Below are 13,747 nucleotides of genomic sequence, written 5' to 3' on the forward strand. Positions count from 1 at the left end.
ATATTTTTAGTTTCAACGTTGTCAATTTATACCTAAAAAGCCTTAACATTGTTGCCACATAGCCTAAATTTCCAAAATGAACTTGCTTGATAGTATATTTTTGATCCTTTGTTGATTGTTAAATGTACTCAAACAAGAAGGATTAAGGATCGGTTGCTTGCATTGATGTCCTTACCTTGATGTTATAGTGAGACTTCGAGCATTGTTTTCGAGAACAATGACAAAATTAATAAGGACACCAATGGACCTTTTATATGTCGTGATTGTTTGTCTTATACTTGAGTCGCTAGGGTGTATTTGGCGGTTGGCATTGTTATTTTGTGATATTGTGATATGAGATGAAAAATAACTTATAGTGATATACATGTATATCCTTGTTTTCTTTTACAGTTTCGAAAACTCAGCAAATAACACAACTATTGGGATACTCCTCTACACTCTGGACACAGTAGTGCTGTGTCATGCAAGGATTATAGGCCCTATAAGCTTCCACCCATTTTTTAATAGCCTCCTCCTCCTCCTTCTTCTTCTTATCTTTATCGTCGTCTTTCTTATCCCCGTCTTTCTTATCGCCGTCTTTCTTATCATCGCCCTCTTTCTTCTTTTCTTCTTTGGCTGGTCCAACGGTCACTATCTCTGTGTGCCAATGTTTTTTAAGTTTTCCGACGATACAAACCGGATCAACATCACCGATCACCGTCAATTTCTTGTCTTTCATGTCCATAGCTAAGGACTCGATCCCTGTAAAAGTCTTGTGAGTTTAGTAAAACTTGTTGTAGTGGAATGAAAACAAAACAAACAGAGTATTAACCTGAAAGACTTGAAACTGCCTTCAAAGCCTTCCTTTTCTGTTTATCATCGTGTACACCCACCTTCACAACTACTTTCTGAAAGTCAATACAAGAAGATGAAAGTTAAGGTTAAGAATGATAACACACGAGGCTAGAATGCATACAAAAACAGATTATATTGAAGATGACGATGATGAGTTTTGGGAAAAAAGTAAACGTTTTTCTGTGAAATCATTGACAGTAGGTAAAACCTAGGAAGAAATAGAAGTAAGATTGAAATGGAAGGAAAAGAAGAGACAAATTCTTGGCTCTATGTGTATGATTTTCCATATTTTGTAAAAATAGAAGAGATGAACCAGGGAACATGCAAGAAGATCATCAAGAAACAGAGTTGGAAACTCAATCCAAGTCCAAAGTATGATCAGTTGAGGTGTTTTTTTTTTTTGAATATTTTGTGTCATTGAAATCGAAAGAAACAGAAGAAATTTTACCTTGGCTTCACCCATGTTGATAGAAGTATAAGGAGTTGAATTGAAACGAAGGAGAGTTCAACTTGTGGTGGAATAGCTGAGTAAACTCCGTGTGTTTATTTTATAAGACGAAGGAGGGAAGGCGAGTGGGAGGAACAGTGAGAATTTGACAATTACTCGTTGAACAAATGACATTAGAAAAATATCATAAAGCCAAAACAACATTCAAATTTTGCAAGAGGGGTTAGAAAATAAAAGGAATTCTTAAAGACTTTGGACTTAAAAGCTTGTAAACGCAATTAGACCAAGTCCTTTCATACTGTATTTTCTAGAATCATTGAGAATGATTTAGGACTCTTAGCAAAAGTTAACAAGTTAGTATACCAATCATTTTAATCTCTTAATAATTCAAATAAGGGAGGGTTTTTCATCGGTTCAAAGGCCCTTCAAACGATTTTGTGTCGTTCAAAGGTTGTATCAAATGCGTTGATTATGTTTGATTACAAGAGATAAAATTGATAAATTTTGATTCGGTTTGGTTTTATGGTTTAATCTTTAAAGCAGAAAAAGTGTTGTAAATAAAAGGATTCTAACATAAAATATCTAGAAAAATATCATCACAAAGAAACTATGGATTGTTTTTATCATTTTTAATATAGATAACAATTTTAGTACAAGATTAATATATATCAACTCAAGTTTAAACGAATATGTTTAGCAACCAAACCAAACCAACCAAGTTGTTTAGTCTAATTTAGATATGTATGTTTGATGGTTTGCTGACGACTATAAAATTGCATCAAGAGTTTGCAAGTCAATGCCTCTACCAAATACAGAATAAAAAAAAATGGTCAATTCAAGGAAACAGAAAAGGACAAAAGGCCATTTTCCTGTATGTCACTGGCTTCGTCATCTTCCATGGATGGAGAGAGGGCGTCTTCAAAAGGCAAATCTCTTCCTCCAATTATATTTTGAGTAATTGCTTTACACATTTTCAAATGCTACAATTTGTTGGAAAGTATGATTTGCCTGCTTTTTTCCTTGTTGTAATCCTCTTCTACCCGTATGATTAACCCTCCAAGGGATGAACACAAGATAGTAGTTCTCAAACGAACGACGAAAAAGATTCTGGAGCATCTTCGGGAGTCGGTATTCTTCCTCCAAAGATTATAGTACCTAATACTTCCTTGGGCGCTCTAAGATGATCAGATTTATAAGTAAGTATCTCTTGTAAAATATAAGCAACCCCAAACCCCTGTAAAGCCCAAACATCCATTTCTCCTACCCGTTGTCCCCCTTTCTTGGCCCTTCCTTTAAGGGGTTATTGTGTAAGACGTGAATAGCGCCAAAAATATGTTAAAATGTATAAATAAATAAAATTCTTCAAGATTAACACTGGTTTGCATTATATTTTCTAACTTCGTATGTTTGAGTGTAGGATTGCATATAAAAGGGCTTAAAATGAAATATCTCTTGTAGCAGCGGTGTTTTGTATGTTGTGCATGGAGGGTGTAGAATAAAGAGCTTTTAAGGGGAAGGAGTTATCTTGCACAATCTTGCAAATATATGGGTTATGGGTCGTTTCTTTTATTGTTGAAGCCAAGAGAAACATGGGTTACCATGACTCGTATCTTACCCGAACCAATAGTAAATAACTACGGGGTGAGTCTATTTGTCCCGTATGTGCGAGTGAGATTTTTGTTTATCTTTCATTGAGTTCTCTTTGGTCTTATTATCCCATCTTCTACATTATGATATCTATGGTTTTACTATGACACTATGTATATAGTTTCTTTACTTATATATTATGGATCTAGAAATACATTTGTGAGTGAATGAGGGATTATGTAGTGAGATGTTTATTTTGTAAACATTTTCATATATTGATTTCTTATGTGTTTTACATAGTATAGGAACACAAGTTTTCTTGATTGGTTTTTAAATCATCTATGAATTTCGTGAGGTTTTTAGGCGTTGATATGTATATTTTTTATTCTTTTTTACAGTGTTTTGTTCATAGGAAAATTAGGGTTTTCTATCATTAGAAACTTAGGGTTTTCTCAGATTTTTTCTTATGGATCTTGTTATTTGTTGGTCAGTCATCTTGATCGACCGTGTTCCTTTCTTTTACATTGTTTGTTCTTTATTTTCTGTTTAGATTTAGCATATTCATGTTCATATGTCTGGATTTAGTTATTGCTTTTCTTGATCGTGTTCTTTTGTGGTTTCTTGATGTATGTTAGTGATGGGATGTCAAATCCACCAAGAAAATTACACTCATTTTCTTATAGATAAAACGTAATATAGTATTAAAAAAGTAATCGATCCATGGGGATATGGTTGTATTCAATCATTACTGCAATCCAATTGTACATGTGTAAAAAAATAACTAACTACAATTAAACTAAAAGGGGTTTTATGAATTGTTTGAAAAATAAACGACTTGAAGAATTAAGATGCTTGCAATTAAGCAAGATGGTGAGATTCTCAAATATCAGAGAGACTTGGTTAACTAAGACAATTCATCATAATGAACATTTGTGCGTTTATCATTAGGATTCAATATGTAAGATTATCATTCACACCAAATTGGTTATAGCAATCATGAAGCACAATATGCCATAATTCTTCAAAGGTGGTATCAAGGTTAAGGAAGCCCACAACACACCTTCATAATCATAATCAAGCACCCAATTGAAGCAATTTATTAGCCTTAAGAATGAAGGAATTTCTAATTCCGAGAGGATGTTAATGTTTACATCCATAAAGGAGTCATGATACATAAGCTAGAGATGATTTCTACCATCATAAAGCCATTATTCTAAGAAAATTCAATGATTTATTGATAAATCAAAGAAATGAACCAACAATTGCTCAATCAAGTACCAAGCTCAAGATAAAGTATTAAACAAGCATAAGAATTATGATCTAAGAATCAATAACATTATATAAATGACAATCAAACATGAATCCTTCAACGCCTACAAATATCCATGGGTTTTAGCCCAAGTCAACCAAAAAAAGGAGTTAGCCAATCATGGCAACCAGACAATAATCATAAAAGTATTTTAACATCAAGAAATTAGCACTTACTAGAAGAATGAGAAGATGATAGCTCTAGCTCTCCAAAATCGATTTCAAGATGCTCCAATGGTGGAAAATTCGAAGTGTGTGCTACTAGACCTAATTCCTAAGGTAAATCATGAGCCAAATGACAAAAAAATACCCCCTAGTTGGGCAGTTGCATAGGTACCCACTCACGATTGCACGGGTAGATACCCTACCCTCGGAAATAATGTTGAAATGCTATTGGTTCCTCCTTCCACTAATCCACCCCACTATCTTAGATTCCCTTGGTCCCTCCACACTTCACATGATTCAAAATGAACCAATCATCTTCAAGCTTCAAAACTGATAGTCCAAGCCCATCTTTAAGTATTAATGATCCATTTTCAAAAGTCAATCTCATCCAAGTCTTCAATGCACCAAACCTAATTCTTCCAAAATGGATCAACAAAGCCCAAAAACTCCTCGTAAGCTGTAACACCCATTTCTTAGGTACTTTTCATTTATGGATATAAGTATAAAATTCTTGAAAATATGGTCCTACATGATGTGTAGGTGGTTTTTTGCACCGGATGTAGAAAGGAGAGTGGACGCAGACATCTAATGCCCTACGCGAGGCGTACCATTATGTAATGTGTAGCCTTTAGTGCTTTTTGGTGCATTTTGAAGAAGGAGGAGTCTATCATAGCGGTTATGTGTGGCTAAATCTTGAAGATCCAGAGCTTTCATCTCATTTCCAACTACAAAAGGTCGATAGCTTGAACCTTTATGATTCCTTAGGTTAGATCTAGGATATGTTATGGATTTGCATGCTTTTGGTCCCATGAGTTTGGGTTTGTGAGTAACTATTACTCCAGAGCTTAAGTTTGTCATTTCTTGTTGATTCTAAGGTTCATGTCATAATAATGGGATATCGGTTGCTATCTTTCACCCATGCAAGGGTTTGAGATCATTAGAGGATGTTATGGAACCATGGTTTGGTCTTAAGATCCATTAAGCCATGCAAAGGCATAAAGTTAGGAACTTTATCACTTTAAACATTCATTAGGACCAGATATGATATTTATACGGGTTGTCTTTACAAATTAAGAACTAAAATGGAAAATGACTTATTGGCGTCTACGCGGTTCGTAAAATATCCTTTGCCTGATGTAGCTTTGAGTTTTCATGATTAGGCCCTCTACACAGGGCATATAGGAATGAGGCACGTAGAGCATAGCACCAGAAGGCATGTTTAGTCACTTTGGGACATTAGGTGATGTTTGGCAGGGTCTAGAATGTAATTGACTCTTGATTATGGATTATCGCCTTAATTGCTAAGTAGGGTTGTATTGGATATGTATCGTGTGAGGAGGTTCTCATAACAGTAGCTCATGTGTGATACTTATCTGTTATCGATTGAGGTGTGTTTCCTCATTATACTGTAGGACAGTAGCTGTTATTAAATTACTTGTTTCTTTGTTACTCTTGCATATTATGTATGTTGGGAGAGGTCAATTATGTATTTTTGGCGGGGCTTATTTGCTAGGCGGGCCCGATGTATATATGGTATGCGGTATTTTGGCAAAATTACTAAGCTTTGTGGTTACAGTTTATGGTTATGTTTCAGGTACCTCAAGTTCCAAAGGGAAGAGCTTGACGTGAATGTATCGCATTCACCAATGCTTCACATTTTATGACTAGTTTTGTACTCTGATAAATATTTGATACATTTCTCTACTTTGATGACCTCTTGGAATAAATGAATGGTTGTTTTGGTTGACTTAAAAACAAAATGTTTACTTAGTATTTTGGGATGTAACAAGTTGGTATCAGAGCCTTGGTTTGATAGATTCATGCACACTCTTGAGTGTGTCTGAACTTAAACTGCAAAATTGGTAAATTTTCAGAAGAAAATGAGCTTCTAAAAGGGTTTTTATAAAAGAAAAGGGAATGCGATGTGTTAGGTGCTATTTGTGCACCTTTTTGCACACCTTTTAGTCCCATTTTATGCATATATTTAGCAAAATTGTTCTTCCTTTTCCTTGCATTTTATCATATTCATTTTAGTCTCTAGAAAAACCTTATTTGCACACTTTTATATCTTTTTCAGGTAAACCGGAGGTTGGAACGCGCTTTGGGAAGTGTCGGGAAGCATTGGTGGAGATTTCGGGATGATCCGGCGAAGAACTAAAAAGTTGGAAAAATCAAGTTTGGAATTGGAGTCAGAGAGGTACACGGGGCGTGTTTGACCAAAATGGGAGCTGTTGACCATGCTGAACACGACCCGTGTCAGTTTAGTGCAAATCAACACAGGGCGTGTTGCTGAACACGACCCGTGTCAGTTTAGCCTATGTTAACACGGGCCGTGTTCGACCCAGAAACCAACTTTTGGCAGTTTTCCTATCTTTCATATTACGGGTTGAGGGTTATTTGGAGAAAAATAGAACATACCAGAGCACCATTGGAGGAGGATTTTCAAAGGTTTTTGCAAGGGTTTGATTAGCAATCATTTGGAAACATTATTTCTAGTATTTGTAAGTTGTAATTGCACTTTAATTCCATCTTTTATTCTTGTGATCTTGTTCTAGCCATGTGTGGCTAGAACCCTAATTTCTCCAATTTCATGTTTTGACTTCTTGGTAGTGACTTCATTCATATGACATGATGTTTGTTCTTAATTTCTATTTAATGAATTTGATTTTGCTTCAATCGAATGTTTGATTCTAATTATGATTCTTATTGGCCATTTGAATTAGGGTTAGGTCATTCAAGTTATCTCTTTTACAAAATCCGTAATTGTTTTGTGAAATTGAACAAGTAACAAGCATTAAATTGATCTCTATTGAATGAATTTAGTGTAAATCTTATTCATACACTTTTACACTCCCGAGCTTATGAGGAGTATTGGGTGTTGTTGGGAACATTCACATAAAGCTTCATTCAATCTTATAATCTAATCCTAAGAGCTTGTTTAGATTAGGTTAATAAGGTTAGGATTAATCAAAGAGCTTGTTTTGGTTAATTAATATGGTGAATGGGAAGTGTTAGAGCTTATTAGCACTTTCAAGTACCAACTTAGATAGAATTGAACGAATATTGTGTCATCTTGGAGTCACATTGCTAAATTGTCATACATGGAGTTGGAGTCCTCACAAATTCTGAACTTAATTCACGCACTTAATTGATTGCTTATGTTTTTAATTGTTTGTTTAATCATTACATTCTAAACCCCCCTCTCTTTTTACTATTGGTGACTATAGTACCTTGTGCAAAGAGGTATAGACTAATTGTCCTGTGTATCTGTGGATCGACCCTGCTTACCTTGTACTACCTTTTAGTGCAATATAGTGGGATTATTTTGGAGTATATCGTACCCCTTTATTTGTTGGGTTTGACACCCCTAACAAATTGGCGCCGTTGCCGGGGACAAGGTGTTACTAATTGTTTATGCCTAGATCTTTTCGTACAGGTACACCATTGCCAATTGATTCGGAAATAGAGAAGACTGCAAAGAAGTTAAGGAAGCAAGCCAATCTTCGTAAGAGGCAACCGGGTTCCGGGACTTCTTCATCATCTACTCCCTCGGTCATCAACATTTGGGAGGACATACCCCTCTCAAGTGTATCCACATCAGAAACAGAAAGTCTCTCACTCTCATCACAACCATCTTCACCCAACAATACCACTTCACCTTCTTCACCTATTCATAATATCCTAAACACTTCGCCTACAGAAACATCACCCACTTCTCAAGCCATGGCAGACATCCCTGGAGGAAATCCGCCTCCAAACCCACCACCCGAACAAACCCTCCGCCAATGGTCAAGACAAGAGGTGACTCAACAACCTCTTTGCATCACATACCCAGCCGCCACCAACTTGGAACTAAAATCCGGGCTTATCCATTTACTCTCAACTTTTAGAGGATTGGAGAACGAAGATCCTCACAAGTTCCTCACCGAGTTCCATGTAGTATGTGTGGGTATGAAACCACACAATGTCACGGAGGACCAAATCAAGCTTAGGGCATTCCCCTTTGCGGTGCAAGATGCAGCCAAAGACTGGCTTTATGACCTCCCACCGGGGACGGTAACTACTTGGGTAGATCTTGCAAGGTTGTTTTTGGATAAGTACTTTCCCGAGATGAAAGCTTCCGCCCTACGGAGGGAAATCATTGGAATCAAGCAGCACAAGAGAGAAGCTTTTCATGCATATTGGGATCGATTCAAGAAACTTTGTGCTCGATGCCCAAAGCATGGGATTACCGAATACCAACTCCTTCAATATTTCATTGAAGGAATGACTCCAATGGAAAGAAGGCTTCTTAAAGCCTCTAGTGGTGGATCTTTGCCCGATAGAACCCCAACTGAGATCCGAAATCTAATCAAGAACATGGCTGAAGATTCCAAACATTCAAGCCATGATGAAGAATGGTACACGGATGCACCCCGAGGTGTAAAAGAAGTACAAACTCCTCAGATTGAAGCCCAGTTGTCCGAGCTCACGAAAGTAGTCATGATGTTGGCCAAAGACAAAGGTGTGCAGTCCACACCCCGCCCGTGCGGTATTTGCACCCAAGTGGGGCATCCAACTGATATGTGCCCACAACTCCAAGAGGAGGATTATGAAGAAGCAAAAGTCATGGGAGGTTTTCTTGGGTTTAATCAAAGGGGATATGAGCAGCCACGGGGTGATCAAAGATGGAGTAACAATCAAGGTTGGGGAGGACATCAACAAAAAAATAATCAACCAAGTCAACCACATCAATACCAGCAAAGACCACCTTTTCCACCACAAAACTTCCAGCCAAGGCAGCCACAACACCCTCCTCAACAATCGGGTTCATCAAGTATGTCCTTAGAGGACATAGTAAAGAGTTTGGCAACTAGTACACAAGCTTTCCAACAAGAGACAAAAGCAAGCATAACGAACTTAGAGAAACAAGTTTCACAACTTGCCACTTCTGTAAGCAAATTAGAATCTCAAGGAAAGTTACCTGCACAAACTGAAACAAACCCAAGGCACAATGTGTGTGCCATCACATTGAGAGGCGGAAAGAGCTATGATGGTCCAAAAGTGCCGGTTGATCAAAAGAAAGAAGAAATAGTGGTCGAAGAAGCAACCAAAGAAGAGAAGAAGGAAGAGAAAACAGTAAAAAAGAAGCCCTTCATCACTGAGTCTAAAGCCACACCTGCTCCATTTCCCGAAAGATTAAGGAGCACGAAGAAAGAACGGGAGGAGAGTGAGATCATGCAAATGTTCAAGAGAGTTCAAATCAACATTCCACTCCTCGAGGACATCAAGCAGGTACCTAGATATGCAAGGTTCCTTAAGGATCTTTGTGTATCTAAAAAGAAATTAAAAGGAAATCAAGTGGTAACAGTTGGGGAGCATGTATCCGCGGTTTTGCAAAAGAGGATGCCCCCTAAGTGTAAGGATCCCGGTGTATTTACCATACCTTGCAAATTGGGGAATCTTCATGTACCTCGAGCCATGCTCGATCTAGGTGCATCCGTAAATGTCCTACCATATTCTCTCTTCAAATCAATTAGTGTAGGAACATTGAGCAAAACCGGTGTGATCATCCAACTTGCCGACCGGTCTTTGGTACACCCAAAGGGTGTACTAGAGGATGTGTTAGTGCAAGTCGATGAATTTATCTTCCCGGCTGATTTTTATGTCTTAGATATGGGAGATGATGACTCTCCAAGTTCAAGTTCCATACTTTTGGGTAGACCTTTTCTTAAAACTTCTAAAACAAAAATTGATGTCTACAATGGAACTTTAAGTATGGAATTTGACGGTGAAGTTATCAACTTCAATGTTCATGAAGAAAAAAAGGTTCCTTCTGATGTTCAATCTGTTAATTTTGTGAATATGATCCAGCCATTGGCTGAAAAGAGCTTAAACTCGACTAACAATGATTTTGTGGAGTTAGTCTTGTCACAAAAATTAGACAGGTACAAAGCCGAAGAACTTGCAAAGGAGTGCGGTACAAACGAGGAGGTGCTGGAGATTTTGAAATTCAAGGATGATAAGCACGTGTGGATTGATGGAAGAGAAGTAGAGTCACCCACCACTAAAGCCAAATTCCTTCCACCGGTGGAACAAGCACAAGATTTGAGAGCAAAAACTCCACTGGGCCCTATAAAGCAAATACATGTCGAGAAGGAGAGCACTCAACCGGTCATCAACTCAGATAAATTATCAAAGAAGGAAGAGAGTGAGTTGATAACCATGCTGAACAAATACCAAAAAAGGATGGTGTGGACAATCTCTGATATAAAAGGGTTAAGTCCTTTTTGGTTTATGCGCAAAAAGAAAGCCAAAGGAAGGTTGAAGGTTCCGTTGAAGGAGGTGGCAAGAAGATTGATGTGTTGGAGAGGCCCAAATACTTAGAACGAAGCATTTGTGGGGGCAAAGTCGAGCCAACGACTTGAAACAAGGGTGGCTAACCGGGAGACAACCCGGGGGTATTTCTGTCTTTTACTTAAAAACAATTTCCATTTCTTTGAGTTTTTGGTTTTCAATGTTCCAAATGCATTCAATCATGATTTAAAATCACCAAACGGACCTAGGAATGCAAAAGTACTTCATTTCCGAGAGAGGGAAATTTTCAAATTCAAAAAGTGGGGATTAGCATCCAGAGAGCAACACGGGTCGTGTCCCATTTTGGCCTGAAAATGACACGGGTCGTGTTAGTCCAAAAAAGTCCCAAAATCTTCCAGAGAGCAACACGGGTCGTGTCCCATTTTGGCCTGCAAATGACACGGGTCGTGTTAGTCCAAAAAAATCCCAAAATCTTCCAGAGAGCAACACGGGTCGTGTTGTTTTTGGCCTTGACCCAACACGGGTCGTGTTCGTACATAACGCAGCATAAACCCCCCCAACACGGGGCGTGTCAATTTAGCCTGGGGAGACACTGGTCGTGTTCGCGCAGTAGTTCAGACCCTTTTTAAAGAAAAAAATCGGGACTTGACCTCATTTATCCTCACTTTCACTTCCTAACAGCCCCTCTCTCCCAACAAAAACCTTAGGTCCGATTTTCATCAAATACCTTTCAATTTCTTCAAGATTTTGACTTTCATCTATAAAAAGGTTTGATTTTCATCATCTACACTTCATCTTCTCCATCTTAAACACCATTTTCTTGCATTTTAATGGTGGATTTGGGGGTTTTGACAAACCCTAGATCCGAAAATTCTCACTTGATTTTGGTGTTTTAGTGTCTCAATCTTGAAAGAGGCAAGCTTGGGGAGGGGTAGAGAAGATCTTTTCCATCAAGAACAACACGATCCAACACATGATTCGGTAAATTCTTTCCAACTCCTAATCTTTGAATTTTGTGTTCTTGAGTCAAATACTTGAAAGTGTGGTCTATTTGGACTTGATTCTTAGTTGGAAATCTTTGAAAACCAAATTTCCCGCGAAATTTTGGTGGCCAAGTTCAAAGTTGACTGGACCCGTCAACAGTTGACTTTTTGACATTTTGACCCGTTGACTTTTAATTTGTCCCAAACTTGACTATGGAAGCTACATCTTCCAAAAGACCAAGACAAACCAAATCATCCGCCCGCCGTCGGAAGCCTAGATCTCCATCACCTCCATCCAGATCTCCTTCACCTCCATCTAGGTCTCCAACACCCCCAGCCGACCCGTCTCATTTTGGTGTCGTATGTCTTAGCCCAGTTCAACAGGGCAAACTTGAGTCATTCCTTAAACGAGGTCATGCCATCCAAAAATTCGCGCATGTTCCAACTTTGAAAGAGTTGCATATTTACAATCAAGTCAAAACCCTGTTTCGCAACATAGGGTGGCACGGCTTGTTGAGGGTCCATGAATTGAGCTATAAAGTCCCAACTGCTGAGTTTCTATCCTCAGTTTACTTAGATCATGGGATCCTCTACTTCCGTCTAATGAATCAAGACTATGAGATCTCCTTGGATCAAATCAATGCCATTGTGGGGGCCCCAACGGAAAACACATTTGGCCCCACTGATCCAATCCAAGGATACTATGACATGACTTGGTGGACCCAGCTCACCCAATTACATCCATATGTCTCTAGCGCTGCTAGAGCCTCATCACTTATCCATCATGTGATTAAGGTAGCTCACAGAATCATTGCTTCGCTCGTCGCCCCTAGAGAGGAGCGAAGCACCATTAGCGCGCTGGAACTTAAAATCCTTTATGCAATGACCCATCCCGAGAATAACCTCATTCCTCATTATGGTCGGTTTTTGTGCCACAAGCTCATCCGCCTTAGCGCATCCCGATCAGGAAAGATTGTTTGCGGGGGTATTGTCAGCATGCTCGCCAAGAGCGCCCACATCCGAGCCCCATACCCCGGTCCCCACCAGCCACTACCGGGTGAGCCTTATCTCACTACTGCTATCCTTGAGTCCATGCGACTCTTCCGCTCGTCAGGCGATGGTACACACCATTGGACCGTGGGTCAAAATCATGATCCCAAGCTCCTCATCACACCAGAAAATAAAGGCATTCTTGATTTCCGAAATCCCATTCATATGACTGATTGGCAAATCATTCCATACATCTTCCCCCACTCTTATTCCACCGAAGTCGATGAGCAAAGCGAAGAAAACGAGGAAGAAGGTGATGATGATGAAGGAGAGGAGGAGCCTCACCATGCTTCTCCCACCGGTGGTGGCAGCTCATCCCGTTTTGCTGCACCCCCGCCTTATCATCAACAATATATGGACGAATTCCAATCTATCCATACCCGCCTCGACACCTATCAGCAGGATATTACCAGCCTGACCCAGAATTTTTCCACCTTCACCACCTAGTACGCTCGGGATCAAGAGCGTCAACGCAAACATGAGGAGGACTTCTGGGCTTGGACCCGAAACCCCAGCTACTATCCTCCTCCTCCACCTCCGTTTTAGGTTGTTCCACCCTCTCCAAGCATCGGGGACGATGCTTATCTTTAAGCTTGGGGAGGGGTAGACTTGTATTTTAGGTTCACTCATTCTCATACATGCATTTTCTTATTTTCAAATTTTCTTATTTTCAAATTTTCTTATTTTCAAATTTCCTTATTTTCAAATTTTCTCATTCTCATACATGCATTTTCTTATTTTCAAATTTCATCCAAAAAAAAAAGTGTACGAGATGATGACACTCTTTACATACAATTGCTCCATGAAATGAAAAATACCGAAGCAACCGGATTGTTACCAGAAGCATAGAATCAGCTGTCATAACTAGGGGACCCAAATATCGTAATTCGAGACCCTACCCTCAGATAATAAAAAAAAAATTATATTGAAACGTTTTTTTGGGCGGTAATAACAGCTTTAGGATGATTTGCTTTTGAATGTTTAAAAAGAATCTTTATCGGCAACTCTGAACCCACAGAACACGGACCTATTTGTTGACACGCGTTACCCCCACGGTAACAGAGAGCTTATGTAT

General features: G+C 38.9%; 1 protein-coding gene and 1 long non-coding RNA gene across 2 annotated transcripts; one reads left to right on the plus strand and one right to left on the minus strand.

Annotated features, from left to right (window-relative positions):
* Positions 1 to 334: 334 nt before the first annotated feature.
* On the minus strand, positions 335 to 1,417 carry LOC145003475 (heavy metal-associated isoprenylated plant protein 39-like). Its single transcript, XM_078962604.1, has 3 exons — positions 1,283 to 1,417; positions 812 to 887; positions 335 to 741 (listed from the first exon to the last, which is right to left on the minus strand). The coding sequence occupies exons 1-3, from the start codon at positions 1,295 to 1,297 to the stop codon at positions 401 to 403; spliced, it is 432 nt and encodes a 143-aa protein (XP_078818730.1). The 5' UTR covers positions 1,298 to 1,417; the 3' UTR covers positions 335 to 400.
* Positions 1,418 to 2,168: 751 nt separating this feature from the next.
* LOC145001851 (uncharacterized) lies at positions 2,169 to 3,359 on the plus strand. The gene is made up of 2 exons (XR_013661732.1): positions 2,169 to 2,478; positions 2,700 to 3,359. It is a non-coding gene; the product is annotated as an uncharacterized LOC145001851 (long non-coding RNA).
* Positions 3,360 to 13,747: the final 10,388 nt, after the last annotated feature.

Source organism: Lactuca saligna, chromosome 6 (assembly GCF_052625555.1).
Source record: "Lactuca saligna cultivar CGN05327 chromosome 6, ASM5262555v1, whole genome shotgun sequence".
NCBI lineage: Eukaryota > Viridiplantae > Streptophyta > Magnoliopsida > Asterales > Asteraceae > Lactuca > Lactuca saligna.